This window comes from Gopherus evgoodei, chromosome 3 (genome assembly GCF_007399415.2).
Source record: "Gopherus evgoodei ecotype Sinaloan lineage chromosome 3, rGopEvg1_v1.p, whole genome shotgun sequence".
Taxonomy (NCBI): domain Eukaryota; kingdom Metazoa; phylum Chordata; order Testudines; family Testudinidae; genus Gopherus; species Gopherus evgoodei.
Window position 1 is genome coordinate 59,952,374 of NC_044324.1, and position 18,100 is coordinate 59,970,473.

Genomic DNA, 18,100 nt, shown 5'->3' on the forward strand with positions numbered 1-18,100 from the left:
CGGACTGTAACAAAACCAGCAGCAACAACATCTCAAGCCCATCTCAACTAACTTCTCTTTTCCCCAAAAGGAGAGAAGTTACCACCCATAATACCATGTAAGCAATGTCAAACAAGGGATGTTTGTTCCCCCCCTTTAAAGTCTCTCTCCTGCTAAAGAGAAAGGGAAGTTGTTAAGATTAAAACCTTAATACTTTGATTTGGACACAGGAGCAACATGAGGACAGACACATGCATGGAATTCAGTGGCAGGCCACAACTTTTATTAAATTTTAACACAGGGGAGGGGTGCTACCCACCCATCACCATACTCGCCTTTACCAGGCATTTAACTGGTTCCAGTGCAGGGCTAAAGAGCTCCTTGCCATATAACCCATAACAGGTGCCAGGGATTCTTACCGTATAACCCGTAGCTAGCAGCAGGGTTACAGGGCTCCTTAAGATATAACCCATAATGTGGGGTAGGAGATCCTCAGCCTATGCCTCAGGACTTAACATTTTTTGAGCCATAGCACAATCCCTCCCAGAGCAGAGAGGATGCACCAGAGTGGGGACCTCAGCCCGCAAGAGCCACAAAGTCTGACCTCAGCCCAGGAAGGCCACAAGGTCTCATCCTATCACATGCACCCAAAGCCCAGCACCAAAACTGCATGTCTTCTACCTCTGGATTTTATTCTCTTAACCACACTAGAGTAAATAACTCCACCCCAGTTCCTCATTTGGTACTAAGCATGTTCCTACTCAACCCACTTGTGGCTTGAAGGTGCTGTGAGGAAGGCAAAAAAATTCCATAGTCCTCTGCCAACTGGCCCAGAAATAAATCCTTCCTGATCCCTATAACAGGTGATTGGCTAGACCTGCAGCATCTCTCAGGCTGGGTTCCAATTCCTGGTCCGGGTGGGCTGCTGGAATGGAACCAAAAGAGGCTCCACATCATTCTTGCACTGTTTTAAATCCTGGGAGCTGGGGACTGCTGACCAATCAACACCTTTCTGCCTCAGCCAGTCAATGGGAGCCAGAGCCTCCCAGAGATAGGAGCTCTTTATTATCCCTTGGCAAGTGTCTCCTTCCCCTACTGCTGGGACCTCCAGCTCTATCAAGTTTCCCCACCCATTGATGCGGGTGGATGGTATTTACCTTTCAAATGCTTTAACTGGTTTTCCTGCTTTTTCTGTGTCTTTAATAGAAGGATTTTTTAATAATGTGTTTGGCATGGTACTAAGCAGGCAGAGGTCTCTGTCTACCAAACCCTCAACCTTGTTTAAAACTGTTTTATGTCAGACAGTGACTGAGTGATGTTAACACCTTTGAATCTTTGGGCACATTTTCCATCTGAATTAGTATAGCAGACTGGTGCTGTTTAGTAGGGACCACAATAAGTGAAAATCAACGTAACACTATCCCAAGCCATAACCTAAGCTGGAGTTTAAAAAAACTGTGTTTTAAAAATATTAAAAGGTACATGAAATCCGCATAGTATCAAACCATCCAATGTAGCTACACCTTCCATTAGCATCTTGGCTTTCTGTCCTCTCTCCAAATGTTTCCCCAACTGCTGCCTCCCTCCACTCACATGCACACACTTGACAGAGGCTCTGTGTTCCTCAGGAATGTTGGAGGGGCATGTAACTCAGAACAGAGCCACAAGAGCTGCTGAGCAGAGAGGCTGCAGGTGAGCAGCTTGGAGGAGGCTGCCACTGTTCCAGGATTCAGCCTACTTTTTTGGTCACTTATGTCTTTCTGGCTGGCAACTGACCTCTTTTCACATATGCTTCTGTAAATGAAAATGAAGCTTTAATATGACTTTCTGAGGCTTTGTCCTTCAAAAAGAGCAAAGTGTAGGTGGTGACATGGATTTTGTGGCTCTGGAGGGATCAGGCAAGATCCTGCGCTTGTACCAGTAGGGATGTGACACTTAATATAGGAATGCACTATGGCTGAGCAACTAGAACCAAATCACAAATAGACTGCTGCTCTGCAGGAGTTTTAGGGATAAAAGAGCAGCACAAAATCAGTACAAACTTTGTCAGGTGTGCAATCCTTTTCCCTCACACCACATTGTTATTCGATTTTCTGGAGCTGTATGGCTATATTTTACATAAACATTGCACATACACAGAGTTCATTTGTAAAATGTATGTATCCCTTTTCCTGTGTCATGCTTTCTTAAGTGATTTAAATCAGTACATCTTTGTAGAAAATTATATTAAGTATCTAATAAATGAACAAAGTAAAAATTAATAATCTTCTCCCAGTAAATACCTTTAAAGCCAAGTTTCCTCACGGAGCAAAATTTTTACAGTTGAGTTATAAACTATTGCAAAATCAAGGTTCATTTCTGTGGAAGTGCTGACTGAGAGCTGCAATACTGAATTCTAAAAAGTGGCCTGTGTCCACACAAAATAGCTCACCCCAGGCATTTTATAACATTTAATCATACTGGTTGGTTGCAACATCTGGAACAAGAGGTCTCTAGCTTCCATTCTACAGGAGTTTCTTCTCAGAGTGGATAGGAAACCATAAAACATTGTACAGATAGACTCCGTTAATCTATCATAGGTACTTATATGGCTCCCATCAATATAGTATCTGAGTTCCTCACAATCATTAATATTGTTATCCTCATAATATTCCTGTGAGGTGGGGAAGCACTATTATCGCCATTTTACAGGCTCAGAGAAACAAGTGTCTTGCCTAAGATCATGTAGGAAGTCTATGGTGCATGAGGAAATAGAACCTCTAAGTCTAAGATGCCATCCTCTCTTACCTCTTTCAAATTTGTCTAAAATCTCACTTGTATCATCTTGCCTGTGAGATCTGAGGTGAAAGAAAAGGAAAAAGTAAACCCCAATCCCATAATTAGATGACAAAACGGTCATGGTGTGCATGTGTATTATTGATGGCATGACTCTTTCCCACATTCTCCATTCCATGTTTTTGGGATGTTTACTACCTTCACCTCTTGTATCATTGTAACAGTTCGGGGACTATGTCTGTGTTCAGATATGAATTCCTCTTTATTATATAGCAATTATGATTGTAACCTTCCATGTGGATTAGAATGTCTGTATAGAAACAGGCTATATTTGGGGAATTGAAACAGGGCCATCAAAGAATCATCAACACTGTATAACTCTACCCTGTACAGCCATAGCCACTGACTTTTAATGACTTTCTGTCAGCAATACTGTATGGGGTTGCAGCCTTGAAAATTCCAGTAGAAGGAAAGTCACAGACTACTTTAAAAGCGACATGCTTGCTGAGCAAGAGGAGCCATTTAGTCACCAGAACCAGAAGACTCAGCAGGAGGAGTGAGGCAGAAAGAGGTGGCCTCCCTTAAGAACTTGGACCAAAGATAGAGACACAAAAAGGGGTGAGACCATATTAAGGGGGTTTGTGTTCAGGAGTTTGTTGTTTTGCCTGGATCTGTAACTCTTGTAATATCTATGAGTAAAATGTGTGTTTAAGATGTTCTTTGTGAAACTTATGTTCCTTACTTTAACTGCCATGAGTCCCCAAAGAGTTAAACTATAATCCAGAGTGCCCACAAAGGTGGACTCTGGAAGAATGTACACTGGTCTCAGGGTTGAGGGCAGGTGGACTGTGGGGGATCTCATATCCCAGGCAGGGGTGTCAGACAGGGAGTCTGTATCCTGGGAGTGTGCCCTAGAGGCCAAGAACTTTTGGACTCTGCTTGGATCCAGGTAGTGTGAAATCATGGTGGAGGGTGCAATGGTTGGGTCTAGTTATAACAGCCTGTTGACCTTCTGGAAGGGGAACTCAGCCAGGGCTGTAACATGCATATTAGGCTTAGAGTGCCTCCTCCTTGGGATAGCAACACGTCTTTACTTGTTTTTACATGTTTGGCTATGTCAACTATTAACTAACTGTAGCTGGAATTTTCAAAATCACCGAGGGTTAGCCTAACTCTGTTTCATTTAAAGTGATTGATAAAACTCCCATTAACATTAACCAGAGCAAAGTTAGACAATGCTGAGCACTTCTGAGAGTCCCATGCAACAAAATCAATACTATTATTTTAGTATTCTAGTATTAAAAATGCTGACATGCTCTGTTTATCCTAACAAGGTCCTAAGCCAACTAGTCCTCCAACATATATTTTTTTCTTCATAAGTAACATGGCTTTCCATTTTTATTTTCAAGGCATTAAATAAAGATGTTCACTCTATGAACATTTAAATACAGCACTTCCATGTTTTAGTATACTGAAATAATACTCACTAAACAGTAGATCCACTTTCCATGCACATTCCACCATTTCTGCATTTTGTTAAACTGCACGGGGAATCTTCACATTGTCCTACACTGCGACCTGCGTTGGGATGGCCTTCTGGCGTCCCTGGTGATTTAAATCGGTGATCCTTTCCAGTGCGAACTTCTATGTCAAAAATACATCCTGGAAGAAAAGAAAAGAAAAGAAAAGAAAAGAAAAGAAGAAAAGGGAATAAGCCTCAAAATACAAACAGGAAGTCAAAGCAAAAGAAGTAGGACTATGGTTCGGTGGCCCCAGCTATAGGGTATTCTGGATTGGGTTTCTCTCCATCTCCCCTTTTGAAGCTGTTCCACTATGTGTAACAATTTAACTGTCAGTACACCAGAGAGACTGACTTTATAGCCCAGTGACTGGTGCACTCACCTGAGATGTGGGAAAGTCATGTCCAAGTTCCTGCTCCAAATCAAGAGATTTGAAATGGGGTCTTGTGTGTCTCAGGTGAGTGTACCGGCTACTGGATATTCTGAGACATACTCCTGCCCTTGCCAGCTGGCTTTTGTGTGAGTTAGGTGTGCTCTGAGCATGGCTCTGATTGGGCCTCATGGGTGGGCGAATGCCTAATCTGAGAATCGTTCTGGGGTTTAAGTATGAGGAAGGTCCCTGAGAAGCTTGTTAACTATGGAGTGGTGTCAGGACTTGAACAGCTTTGTGCATGCCCACCATCAGAAATGTAAGAATCTACAGGGCTGGGCGGCAGCAGAGAAGTGATCTTGAGAAAGTCAGTGGTACTTTAATAAGAACACAAGAATGACCCTACTGGGTCAGATCAAAGGTCCATCTAGCCCAATATCCTGTCTTCTAACAGTGGCCAGTGCCAGGTGCTTCAGAGGGAATGAACAAAACAGACAATCATTTACTGATCCATCCCAAGCCATCCACTCCCAGCTTCTGGCAACCAGAACCTAGTGGCATTCAGAGCATGGGGTTGCATCCCTTACCAACGTGGCTAATAGCCACTGATGGACTTATCCTCCATGAACTATCTAGTTCTTTATAAATTTGGCCTTCACAACATCCCCTGGCAGTGAATTCCAAAGGCTGACTGTGCACTGTAGGAAGAAGTACTTCCTTTTATTTGTTTTAAACCTGCTGCCTATTAATTTCATTGGGTAACCACTGGTTCTTATGTTATGTGAGGGAATAAAGAACACTTCTCTATTCACTGTCTCCACACCATTCACAACTTTAAAGGCCTCTATCATATCACCCCTTAGTCATCTGTTTTCTAATAGGAAAAATCCCAGTCTTTTTAATCTCTCCTCCTACCAAAGCGGTTCCATACCCCTAATAATTTTTGCTGCCCTTCTCTTTACCTTTCCCATTCTAATATATCTTTTTTGAGACAGGGTGACCAGAACTGCATGCCGTATTCAATGTGAGGGCCTACTGTGGACTTATATAGTGGCATGATGAGCTTTTCTGTCTTATTTTCTATCCTTTTCCTAATGGTTACTAACATTCTCTTAGCTTTTTTGACTGTCACTGAACATTGAGTAACTGTTTTAGAGAACTATCCACAATGACCCCAAACTCTCTTTTTTGAGTGGTAACAGCTAATTTAGACCTCATAATTTTGTATGTATAGTTGGGAATATTTTTTCTAATGTGCATTACTTTGCATTTATCAACACTCAATTACATCTGCCATTTTGTTGCCCTGTCATACAGTTTTGGCAGATCCCGTCCTAATTCTTCTGTCTGCTTTGAATTTAACTATCTTGAGTAATTTTGTTTTGTCTGCAAATTTTGTCACCTCACTGTTTACCCTTAGATCAATTATGAATCTGTTGAACAGCACAGGTTCCAGTATAGATCCCAAGGAACATGACTATTTACTTCTCTTCATTCTGAAAACTGACCATTTATTTCTACGCTTTGTTTTAACCAGTTACTGTTCCATGAGAGGACCTTCCACTTGATGTTGGATGTAGGCACCTAAGAGACAGTTAAGTGCTTAAGTACCTTTGTGGATCTAACTCCAAGCATCTAAGGCCCAAATCCTCAAAGATATTTAGGCACCTAAGTACCATTGATTTCAGTGGGACTTGGGCATCTAACTACATTTGTGATCTGGGACCAAGTCATTTTCAAAAATGGGAATTAGCCATTTAGGCCTTGTGGAGATGATCAGAGTAACTCTTACGTATGTTTAGAAATCTGGGCCTGTGGCATTTTTGAAAATTTTACCCCTGAGCTACTCACAAACATTTACTGGTTTAAACTACAGGTCCAATTTTAAACTGCTCTGGTTAATCAGTGTTACTTTGGGCAGGGACATACCCCTTTTTCAACCTGATTTGTAGCAGGTAAGCTTAAGAGATACTGAATACCCACAGCACTCATTGAAATGGGAATGGCAGATGTTCAACACTGCAGGGATTAGGCCCTACCTTAAATTTTGCATGATTTGTTGACATCATAGAGGAAGCAAATTTGCAACTGATAGACATGATGGATGTCAAGGGGTTTACCCAATGCCAGTATTCATGCACCTTCAACAGTTACAGAGAACATACTAAATTTCCCACTGTCTGTCTCAGTCTGGGTATTTATCATCAACATTCCATTTATCGTATGCACCCATGCAGGCCTCATATCCTTGCTGGGAATAAAGTTGAATGCAATTTCTCTATGCTTAAAATGTATGGATATAATTCTGATCTGGCTGCACGTATGTACACATTCATCACTCGGAGATTTGACTTTCAAATCCTTTTTACTGTTTGTAGTCTTGGATTTCTCCCTTGGGCCAGATTATTTATGTACTAAGAATTGGTAGAGCACAGGGACCTTTTCATGCTTCAGTGACACAGGCAATTGCTGGCATTTAGTAGATTAAAGACAGGCTACTATAAGTTCTGCAGGAAGTTATCTCCCTTATAGAGTTGCCATATTCCCAGATATCTACAGAAGAGTGACATAAGCATATTATAGCAGGACCTACGTTATGTTATGTTAAATACGTTGTGTAGGATTTTAATCCCTAGTTCTTCACATTCTTGAGTAGTTGGGCGACGAGGGGGCCTATATAAATAAGCATGCAGAATAGGGAACATGTGTCACCTTAGACATTCTTAAGAACCTTGTGCCAGACTGCAAAAGCTGTGTGGAGTGTGGTCATTTCTCAGGTCATAAATGCTGGAACTAGTGGTATTGGGGATTCTGCTGCACCCCCTTGCTTGAAGTGGATTCCATTATATACAGGGGTTTACAGTTTGGTTCAGTTTGGCTCTCAGCACCCCCATTGTACAAATTGTTCCAGCACCCCATCTCAGATTCCAAATATTTAGTTAGCATGACAGCAAACCTTTTAAAAACAATGAGGAGTCCAGTAGCACCTTAAAGACTAACAGATTTATTTGGGCATAAGCTTTGGTGGGTAAAAACCCAAGCTTATGCCCAAATAAATGTTAGTCTTTAAGGTGTCACCGGACTCCTCATTATTTTTGTGGATACAGACTAACATGGCTACCCCTCTGATATTCAGCAAACCTTTTGGTTCATAGAATACTTGCTTTTTCCTCATATATTTTCTCCCCTTACATATATTTATCTTCAGTGTTTTTTCCTACCTCTCTTTTGTCTCCTCCTCTTTCTTATACCATTGTCTCTCTTCCATTCACACACTACGCCAGTCTGCTCTCTTCTCCAATTCCCACCCACATCCAGACTTCTTCCTGCTCTATTGGCCCCATCTCATGTCTCTTTCCCCTCCAACTAAGGGGAACCCTAAGTCTTCTGTCCTTTCCCACATGCTATAGTCTTCTTATTCTGCTGGCCACTAGTCTGAGGAAGAGGGAAACCAGTGGGCAGGAGCTGAGAGCACTAACCCATCTTCCCTGCACACTGCTGCATCAGAGATGGAGGAAATGCAGCAAAATTTAGGTTTAATCTGGCATTTTCCTTCTCCCCTTCAGTAGGCAGGGCTGGTACTAGCTTATGGAGAAAGTAGTGTCAGCAGGACCACCCTCTGTGTTTTTCTGCCCAGGGCAAAACATGTTTTGATGCCAGCACTTTCCCATACTTCCCCACAAAGAATTCAAACGAGAGAGAGAGAGAGAAGGCATCAAGCAAAACTGTTGCAAAAAACAACAGAAAATGAATGTTGGCACCTACAGTGGCTGCCATGATCACCTTCCCCTAAAGGAAAAGGCACTTTTCTTTTTTTGAGGTAGACATCAGTGCTCTTCCACTCATCCCCTTTTTCCACACTCTCAAAATGAGCTCTGGGGTCTGCATCTCGCTCACTCTCTGAAGGTGACTGGTGAGTGAAGCTCACAGTATGTCTACACTGCAGTTAAACACCTGCAGTTGGCCCATGCCAAGTGACTCGACCTTGCGGGGTTCCAGTTAAGGGGCTGTTTAATTGCCATGTAGACGTTCAGGCTCTGGCTGAAGCCCAAGCTCTGAGACTCAACCACCTCTCAGGTTCCTCGAAATATGCGTTAACTATTCATGCTAAAAAACCTGTTCCACCTTGTATTTAGCTGTCACACTCTGAGTATCTTTCCCAGCTTGAAGAAGAGCTCTGTGTGACTCGAAGGCGTGTCTCTCTCACCAGCAGAAGTTGGTCCAATGAAAGGGATTACCTCACCCATCTTGTTTCTCTAATACCCAGAACTGACACAGCTACAAAAACACTGTACACAGCTTCATGTGATGATCTGATGAACACACCCTTCATCACCTCTCTTTAGGACTTGGGTTTAGGTTTAATTGTCAGTTTATCGTCTTCTGCTAGGCAATATGCTTTAAATTAACCTACAGAGAAGCCCTGATGACTCAGTTTATTTCTTAACATTCCTTTCACCATGGATTGAGCTGTTAGGACCTGATAGTCCTGTCTCCAGATAGACATCTCCAAACTCCTCTTAGAGCTCACACACCAGTGCATAGTATTATCAGCTACTATTTGATATGCCACTTGATTGGATTCTTGGGGATGGTACTGGAAAAGACTGGTGCAACAGTGGAGTTTTGGTGACAATCATCAGCTACTCTGATCTTGCTTTTGCCACTATCATTCCAATGGGACTAGAAATTCACAGCTGGGCCCTGAGGATAAGGTGAGGAAACTGACTGAGGCTGGGTGATTGCTGCTGAGGTGATCCAGCTGGATTACCCACCTACCCACGCAAGTCCCAGTGATCCAAACAGCCAGACTGCATACACACACACAGCACCTCCAGAAAAGATTGCCATTCTGATGACTAATCAAAGAACTGTGGCCAGAATGTTCAAACTTGGGTGCCTACAGCTGGACATATAAATAAATGATCTGATTTGAAAACACGCTGCGCATTCTCAACTCCCGTTGAAATCACTGGAATCGCAGATGTTTAGCATTTCTGAAAATAAGACATCTTTAGGTACCTAACTTTACACCCCAGAATAAAACCTTTTCCTTTAATTTTGGGATATTGCTACCTCTTTAGAGATTATAACAAAAAATGTGTCTAGTAGAAAGTATTGGTATTGAATATCATTGAGTATAATCCTTTCTTAGCTTTTTGTGGAAAGATGGACAATGATTTGTTTAAAATGATTTGTTTAAAAATATGTATTTTTGAAAAAAGTGCCTTTCCCCTGTTTTCTTAGGCAAGATTTTTTTTCAGTTTTGTTTATACTTCCGTCTAACATAATTTTAGAATGTACGTTAAGTAATATAACCATAACCTAGTTTGATGACTATTTGCACTACTTCTAATCCTGTTACTTTTTGTTCAACACACATTCTGTCAAGCCTAACTAATGTTTCTGCTGTTTGTCAGCAACAGATAAAGCATGTTCTGTTCCCTCAGATCCTGCTAGAATACCAATTAAACCTCTCCCGGAGATGTGTGTAAACAGCAAACACTGAAGGAAAACACAGTGAGTTCTGAAGATTTGATAAGGTCATCCTGGAAAATAAGGTGGCACTGGTAGTGACGGATGGTTTAACTGTGTAGTTACCTGCATCCAGTTTAGAAACAGCTTCCCGAACAAATGTAAATAAAGCAGTTATGAAGTGTGCCAGGGAGTCTCTTGCTTGGCCTCATGAGTTCAATCGAGTTCTCGTTTACATCTTCCCATTTTTTTTAAATCTGTGAGTGCTGATGAGAGACTAACAGTAACAATTTGAGCCCAGGTGTCATGCAAACTCCCTGAGGGAGCTTTGCTAATAAATGCCACTCAGTTCTGACATGCATTCCCCTTGCTCTCCCAGTTTTGGGCCTCTTTTGAAAAGAGAACTGAGCCAAATTGTGGGAGGTTAGCTGACAAGTTTGGACAGGACACTATAGGGATGAAAATGAAAGCACATAATCCACTTCCATTTGTAAGCTCAGCTCAATTTGATCCCAGAGGTCAGATGCTGAAGTAAATCAATTGAAATAATCTGACATCAGAAGCGGGCCCATTTTTTTCACACAGAAAAGGTAGTGTATAGCCTACTGGCCACATATTCCCTTTTCTATTCACTTATTTTATTTTTTCTCCAGTGTCTTCTTAGTCTCTGAATTTTCACCCCCTACTTCTGACCTTTGAGTTTAACATGTAAGTCCCGCCTTTGCACAGGGTAAAAATCTCAAAGAGCACAAGGAGCTTTCCTGCTCCCTTTTGCCTCACACAAGGGATCAGGAAAATCGCAATGACTGTGCTCCAAAGGAGATATGTTATATCTCGAAAGGGTACTCCCCAACTCTTTTCAGATTAGCATGGCTGCAAAACATCTCAAATGTGGGTCTGGGCCTTAATTGTGCAGCCTGCCCCCTTAATCCTTAGTTCATCTCTTAATTTGGTTTGTCACTTTCTGTCTTTTTAAAAAAAGATGCAGCTTTTGTTTGTTTTCTGTGTCATTTTCTTTTTAGTCTATCTCATTTTTTGGCCTCTTTTATCTGTCTCTTTAGTCCTTTCCCTTTATTACTTCTGGAGTTGGTTGCTTTTAATGAGCAAATAGCAAAGAAAAAGTCTTCAGAACATGATTTTGTGATATTAGAATTAAAGTAGATTTTTTTTTATCTTCTCCCCATACACTTATTATACAAATGTTCTGTCAGAAAACTTGTCACTTTTATTTCAGCAACGGATGAGTTCAAACAGCCTTTATCCTAATTGGAACTAAACTGACTGAAAACTACATATATTTTCAGGCAAGGGTACTCAAAACTGCAATCAGCAAAGCTGGGAAATGTAGCCTGCATTGAGATATGCACCTATGGCCTGCATGAAGATAGGACCACATGTCCCACAGTGTTTTGTGCTGTGCAGTGCTGCTTAGTTCTTTGTTGGTAATGTAATATGTGTTCTAGCAAGACCAGTTGGATGGCCTCTACACCGGCCTGTTCATCTCAGCAATCCAAACATCCAGACTGCCCAGGCACCACCAGTACACAGGAAGCAAATGTCTCACTGGGAACACCCACTGGTAAAAAAACTCACTCAAGTGCCACTTTGTTATTATTACTGAACACCATTGGAATGTTTAGTGCTATACAAACATAGAGAAAAATATAATCCCCTGCCCTGAAGAGCTTACAGTGTTCACCAACCTATTTGAAGTGTAAGCTTCAGTCACTCTGCTGTGATTGATTGATTGATTGATTGATTGATTGATTGGTGATCCCTTGATTAGGTGAGGATCTCTACCATGGATTCACATATTGGTCCTGCGATGACTCAGGAGTCCGATCCTGGAATGGTAAATCTGCCCACAGTAAGTACAGACATTTCATGGCAGGCCAACTGCCTGCTGGGACAAAGTTCTTTTTTTTCCCTTCCTTCTCTCTTTCTTTTCAGCTTTGAGGGCAAGGTGCTTCTTCTCAAAGAGAGACCCTGCCTGATGGAGGATATGGCGCCACTGAGGTTGGTTGGTGGCTTGCTCCTCCCAGCTTGTGATGTTCCCATCAATTTTTTTAAGATAGGCTTTCAGTGTGTCTTTGTAGCATTCCTCTGATCACTACAGGATCTCTGACCATGGGTGAACTGAGAGTAGAGGACTTGTTTTGGGAGGCAAGAGTCTGACATTTGCACGCAACGTCCAGCCCAGCGAAGTTGGTGCAATTTTGGTAAAATTGGTTTCAGCAAGGATGCTGGCGTTAGTGCAGCAATCTTCCCACTTGACACAAAGGATCTTCTGGAGCCATCATTGGCTTTCCAGATTCTTGAGGTGCTATCAATAGATCACCCAGGTTTCACATTCATAGAGGAGTCCAGGGACAACAACTGTCTTATAGACCTAGATCTTGGTGTCTTGTCGTAGGTCATGGTCCATGAAAATGTATCAGAGCAATTTCCCAAAGGAAGCACTTGCGCACTGAATCCTGTACTGGTCTCACTGTCTATTTTTGTGTTTTGAGAAAGTTGGGTACCGAGGTAGCAAACGTGCTCAACTGTCTCCAAAATCTGACCCTTGATGGTGAATTGTGATGGGTCATGTGCAAGGCCTGAAGCAGGTTGATAGAGCAATTTAGTCTTCTCAATATTGAAAAGATGAGTCTTAGGCTTCGGTAAGCTTGTGCAAGAAAATTCAGTATGGACTGAAGGTCATTCTCAGTGTGCATGAAGATGACAGTCATCAGCATACTGAAGATCAGTAATAGATGCCCTGAAGACTTTAGACTTCGAGGGGAGACATCGAAGATTAAAAAGCTGCCCATCCATTCTGTATTGAATGTCAACTCCATTGGGGAGATGATTTTTAACAAGGACCAAAATGACTGTTAAATAGATGGAGAACAAGGTCGGGGCAATAATGCATCTTTGCTTAACCCTAGTTTTGATGACAAAAGGTTCCATCTCAAGCCCATTACAGAGAACTGTGGTAGTCATCTGATCATGGAAAAACCTTAGGACCTTAATAAATTTTAGAGGGCAGCCAAATCTGGCCAACACCTTCCACAGGGCTTTGCGACTGACAGAGTCAAAGGCCTTTGTCAAATCAAAGAAGGTCTTGTACTGGTCCTGATTTTGCTCCCAAGACTTCTTATGGATTTAGCAGGCAATGAAGATCATATCAGTTGTCCCACAGAATCAGGAACAGTCAACATGGAATTCACCAAGGGAAAGTCATGCCTGACTAACCCGATTGCATTCTATGATGAGATAACTGGCTCTGTGGATATGGGGAAAGTGGTGGAGATGATATATCTTGACTTTAGCAAAGTTTTTGATATGGTCTCCCACAGTATTCTTGTCAGCAAGTTAAAGATGTATGGATTGGATGAATGGACTATAAGGTGGATAGAAAGCTGGCTGGATTGTCAGGCTCAATGGGTAGTGATCAATGGCTCGATGTCTAGCTGGCAGCTGGTATCAAGCGGAGTGTCCCAGGGGTTGGTCCTGGGGCCGGTTTTGTTCAACATCTTTATTAATGATCTGGATGATGGGATTAATTGCACCCTCAGCAAGTTCACAGATGACATTAGGCTGGAGGGAGAGGTAGATATGCTAGAGGGTGGGGATAGGTCCAGAGTGGCCTAGGCAAATTGGAGGATTGGGCCAAAAGAAATCTGATGAGGTTCAACAAGGACAAGTGCAGAGTCCTGCACTGAGGAAGGAAAAATCCCATGCACTGCTACAGGCTGGGGACTGACGGGCTAAGCAGCAGTTCTGCAGAAAAGGACCTGGGGATTACAGTGGACAAGAAGCTAGATATGAGTCAGCAGCATGCCCTCGTTGCCAAGAAGGCCAACAGCATATTGGGCTGTATTATTGGGAGCACTGCCAGCAGATCGAGGGAAGTGATTATTCCCCTATATTCAGCACTGGTGAGGCCACACCTGGAGTATTGCATCCAGTTTTCGTACCCCTACTACAGAAGGGATGTGGACAAATTGGAGAGAGTCCAGTGGAGGGCAACGAAAATGATTGGGGGCTCGGACACATGACTTACAAGAAGAGGCTGAGGGAACTGGGCTTGTTCAGTCTGCAGAAGAGTGATGGGGGGATTTGATAGCAGCCTTCAACTATTTGAAGAGGGGTTCCAAAGAGGATGGAGCTAGGCTGTTCTCAGTGGTGGCAGATGACAGAACACGAAACAATGGTCTCGAATTGCAGTGGGGGAGGTTTAGGTTGGATGTTGGGAAACACTATTTCACTAGGAGGGTGGTGAAGCACTGGAATGGGTTACCTAGAGAGGAGGTGGAATCTCCATCCTTAGAGGTTTTTAAGGCCCAGCTTGAGAAAGCCCTGGCTGGAATGATTTAGTTGGTGTTGGTCCTGCTTTGAGCAGGGGGTTGGATTAGATGACCTCCTGAGGTCTCTTCCAACCCTAATATTCTATGATTCTATGGGATGGTCTAAAACCGCACTGAGATTCTGGCAATATTTCCTCAGCAAGGGGAAGTAATCGGTTTATGAGGATACAGGCAAGAATTTTCCCTGCTGTAGATAGCAAGGCAATGTCTCAATAGTTTCCACACTCTGACTTATCACCTTTCTTAAAGATTGTAACAATGTTGACATTTCTCAAGTCTTCTGGAATCTATGAAGAAAAAGTTTGCGGCGCTTTCTTACCATTCTTCACCTTCAAACTTGTATACTTCAACTGGTATGCCATCTGGTCCTACTGCCTTATTGTTGTTAGTTTTGCCAATGGCTTGCGTTACTTCTTAGAGAGTGTGTGTGGAGGAGTAAGCAACAGATTCTCGTTCATGTCATCAAGGTATAGATTCGATAGTGGCATCAGAGACATGACTCACGGTTTAGGAGTAACTCAAAATGAGACTTCTATCTGGCTTTGATGGCTTTACTGCCCTTAAAATACATTGACCTGTCTTGGGCTCAGAGTGGTGTGGGTCCATGGGAACATGGACCAAAGATGGTCCTTATTGCCTGAAAAAAACTCCTGTCATGTTAATCAGTGTAGAACTCAATCTTCTCAGTGTAGAACTTGACCTTTTCTCACCACTACTTATTTTTTATGTCAAAGATTTTCCTGGGCTTCAGCCTTTAGTTGCTTGTATGACCCTTTTTTCTGCTGGTATGATATGTCACTTTGCCATATGCAATGAGCTTTTCATTTCACTGAGCAGGCTCTGAATCTCAGCATCATTCTCATCATACCAATCTTTGTGATGGCAGGTGACATAGCCAATGGACTCAGCACAAGCTGAGAGAATGGCAGTCTTTAATCCCTTCCAGAAATTTTCATTATCATCATCGGCTGTAGGCATAGTGGCACACTTCTCTTGGAGACACTCCTGAAGTTTCTCTTGAGTCACTATATCTTCAAGGCACTTGATTTTGAATTTCTTTTCTACTGCTCACTCAGCATGGGGAGAGGGCTAGAAAAGGTGCCCTAAACCTAGGCTGTCTCATATAGTCTTGGCTGGATTACTGTGTCCAGTGGCATCACTCAGCCGGCAGCTGAAGCTATAAAAAGACAGTGACCTTTGCTACAGAGGATGTTCGCACCCTGATAGATAACAAAGATAATGTGCGGCTGGAAAGAAGAACTGCTATCGTTGTCAGGTAACTTGTGAGATATAACATCGATGTCGCTGCCCTGAGTGAGACAATGTGCCCAGATGAAGGTCAACCGAGAGAAGAAGGTGGAGGCTACACCTTTTCTGGAAAGGAAAATCTGCAGAGAACAGGCGCATTCATAGTGTCAATTTTGTAATTAGGAATAAGTTTGTCAGTCAGTTTACAGAATTTCCTTTAGGAATCAATGAATGTCTTATGATTCTTCATCTTGAACTTAGCAAAAATCAGTCTGCTGCTGTCATGAGTGCATATGTCCCAATGTTTGATTCTATCGAGGATATCAAGGAAGAATTATATACAGATCTTGACAGAGTCTTGACCAACATTCCCCAGGAAGACAACGTCATTCTCCTCAGAGATTTTAATGCTAGAGTCGGGTAAGAGTCAGATTTCTGGAATGGCACTATTGGAAAACAAGGAGTAGGAAAGGCTAACCCCATGGCATCCTCTTCCTGAGCAAATGCATAGAACATGGCCTGTTCATCATGAACACCCTCTTTAGACAAAATGAGAAGCATAAGACGACTTGGAGACACCTTCGCTCCAGGCATTGGCACCTTCTTGACTATGTTATTGTTAGAGCTCGAGATCAGAAGGATGTTCACATCACAAGGGCTATGCATGGAATCGATGACTGTTGGACAGACCATTGCCTTGTTAGATCAATCATGAATTTCCAGATCGCTTCAAGGCATCACAAGCAGGCAAAAAAACTCAAAACCCTCTGCTGTAACTATAAACATCTAACTGCCCCATTGCTTAGGGCCAAATTACGCCTTTCATGATGTGGACATATACTAGGAAGAAGAAGCGCTGCCAGAGCAAGAGGTCACTTGGGGGAGATGTGATGCCTATCTGGCACAAAGGGAAGTCAGGGTAATGGCCACATCCAAGCTTTGAATACTCTGTGAGTGTTACTCTACTGGCAGCACTATCTTCCCTCTAGGCCCAAATTATATCTGCCTCAGGGCATTGGGAGAAGGGAAAAGGAAGGGCTTCCACCTTATTGCATCTATGAAGGGGTAAGCATAATTTAGCTTGGCACCCCTTCTATGTATTGGTTTGTTTTATTTACTCTAGATCACCTTTCACTTCCACAGACTGCGTCCTTTTTGACATTGTTGGTTAAATTCCCTTGGTGGGATGAATGATGAAAGGGTTTGTTATATAAGGGTCCTTTCAAGACTAAAATACCTGTGGTATATATGGCATGTAGGCTCCAGAAGGCCACATACCCTTATGCCTGCTGAACATAATTAAACTATTTTGATAAACAAAGCCAAAAAAGGAAAACATCCAACACTATGCCAGAGAGTTGCAGAATCGTTGTAGTAAGGATCTTATTCTTGTTCGCTGTCTCCCTGGCATTGCACCCACAGAGCCCATAACCTTAGTCTTAGAGTTTAAGTAAGTAACTCCCACATGTGTGTGGAAGATAACATGTGGGTGAAAATGATCATGATATGACAGATTTCATGATTCTAAGGAAAGGAAGGAGTGAGAGGATCTAAGAAGGAACACAAAAGAATAGCACAAGCATGTAGGGACAAAATCAGGAAGGCTAAGGCATAAAATGTGCTGCACTAGCAAGAGCTACAAAAAGGGAATAAGAGGAGGCTCTTTAAATACATGAGGAGCAAGAGAAAGATGAAGGAAAGTATAGGTCATCTACTTAGTGGAGAAGGAGAGCTAATAACTGCCGACATCAAGAAGGCTTAGGTGTTTAATGTCTATTTTGCTTCAGTCTTCACTAAAAAGGACCACTCTACACAATTAAAATTAACAAGATGGAAACAACACAAGCCAAAATAGAGAGAGAACAATTAAAAGAATGCATAGATGCGTTAGATGTATTCAAACTGGCAGAGCCTGATGAAATTCATCCTAGGATACTTAAGGAACTAGTTGAAACAATCTTGGAACTGTTAGCAATAATCCTTGAGAAATCCTGGAGGATGGGTGAAGTCCCAGAGTAATGTGGGAGGGCAAACATAGTACCTTTCTTTAAAAAGGGGAACAAAGAGGACTCAGGGACTTATAGCCCAGTCAGCTTAACTTCAGTATCTGGAAAGATACTGGAACAGGTTATTAAACAATGAATTTGTAAGCACCTAGAGGATAATAGGATTATAAGGAACAGCCACCATGGATTTGTCAAGAACAAATAATGTCAAACCAAACTTACTTCTTCTTTGACAGGGTTACTGGCCTAATAGATAGGGAGGAAGCAGTAGATGTGATATATCATGATTTTAGTAAGGCTTTTGACACCGTCCCACATGACATTCTCATAAGCAAACTAGGGAAATGTAGTCTAGATGAAATTACTATAAAATGGGTA

The 18,100-nt window shown here is 42.2% G+C and overlaps 1 protein-coding gene across 1 annotated transcript in view; it reads right to left on the reverse strand.

Annotated features, from left to right (window-relative positions):
* Nucleotides 1–18,100, reverse strand: part of EYS (eyes shut homolog) — a 1,559,204-nt gene that overhangs the window by 45,830 nt on the left and 1,495,274 nt on the right. The window contains 1 exon segment of the mRNA XM_030558318.1: nucleotides 4,242–4,416. Coding sequence (XP_030414178.1) covers nucleotides 4,242–4,416 — 175 coding nt within the window.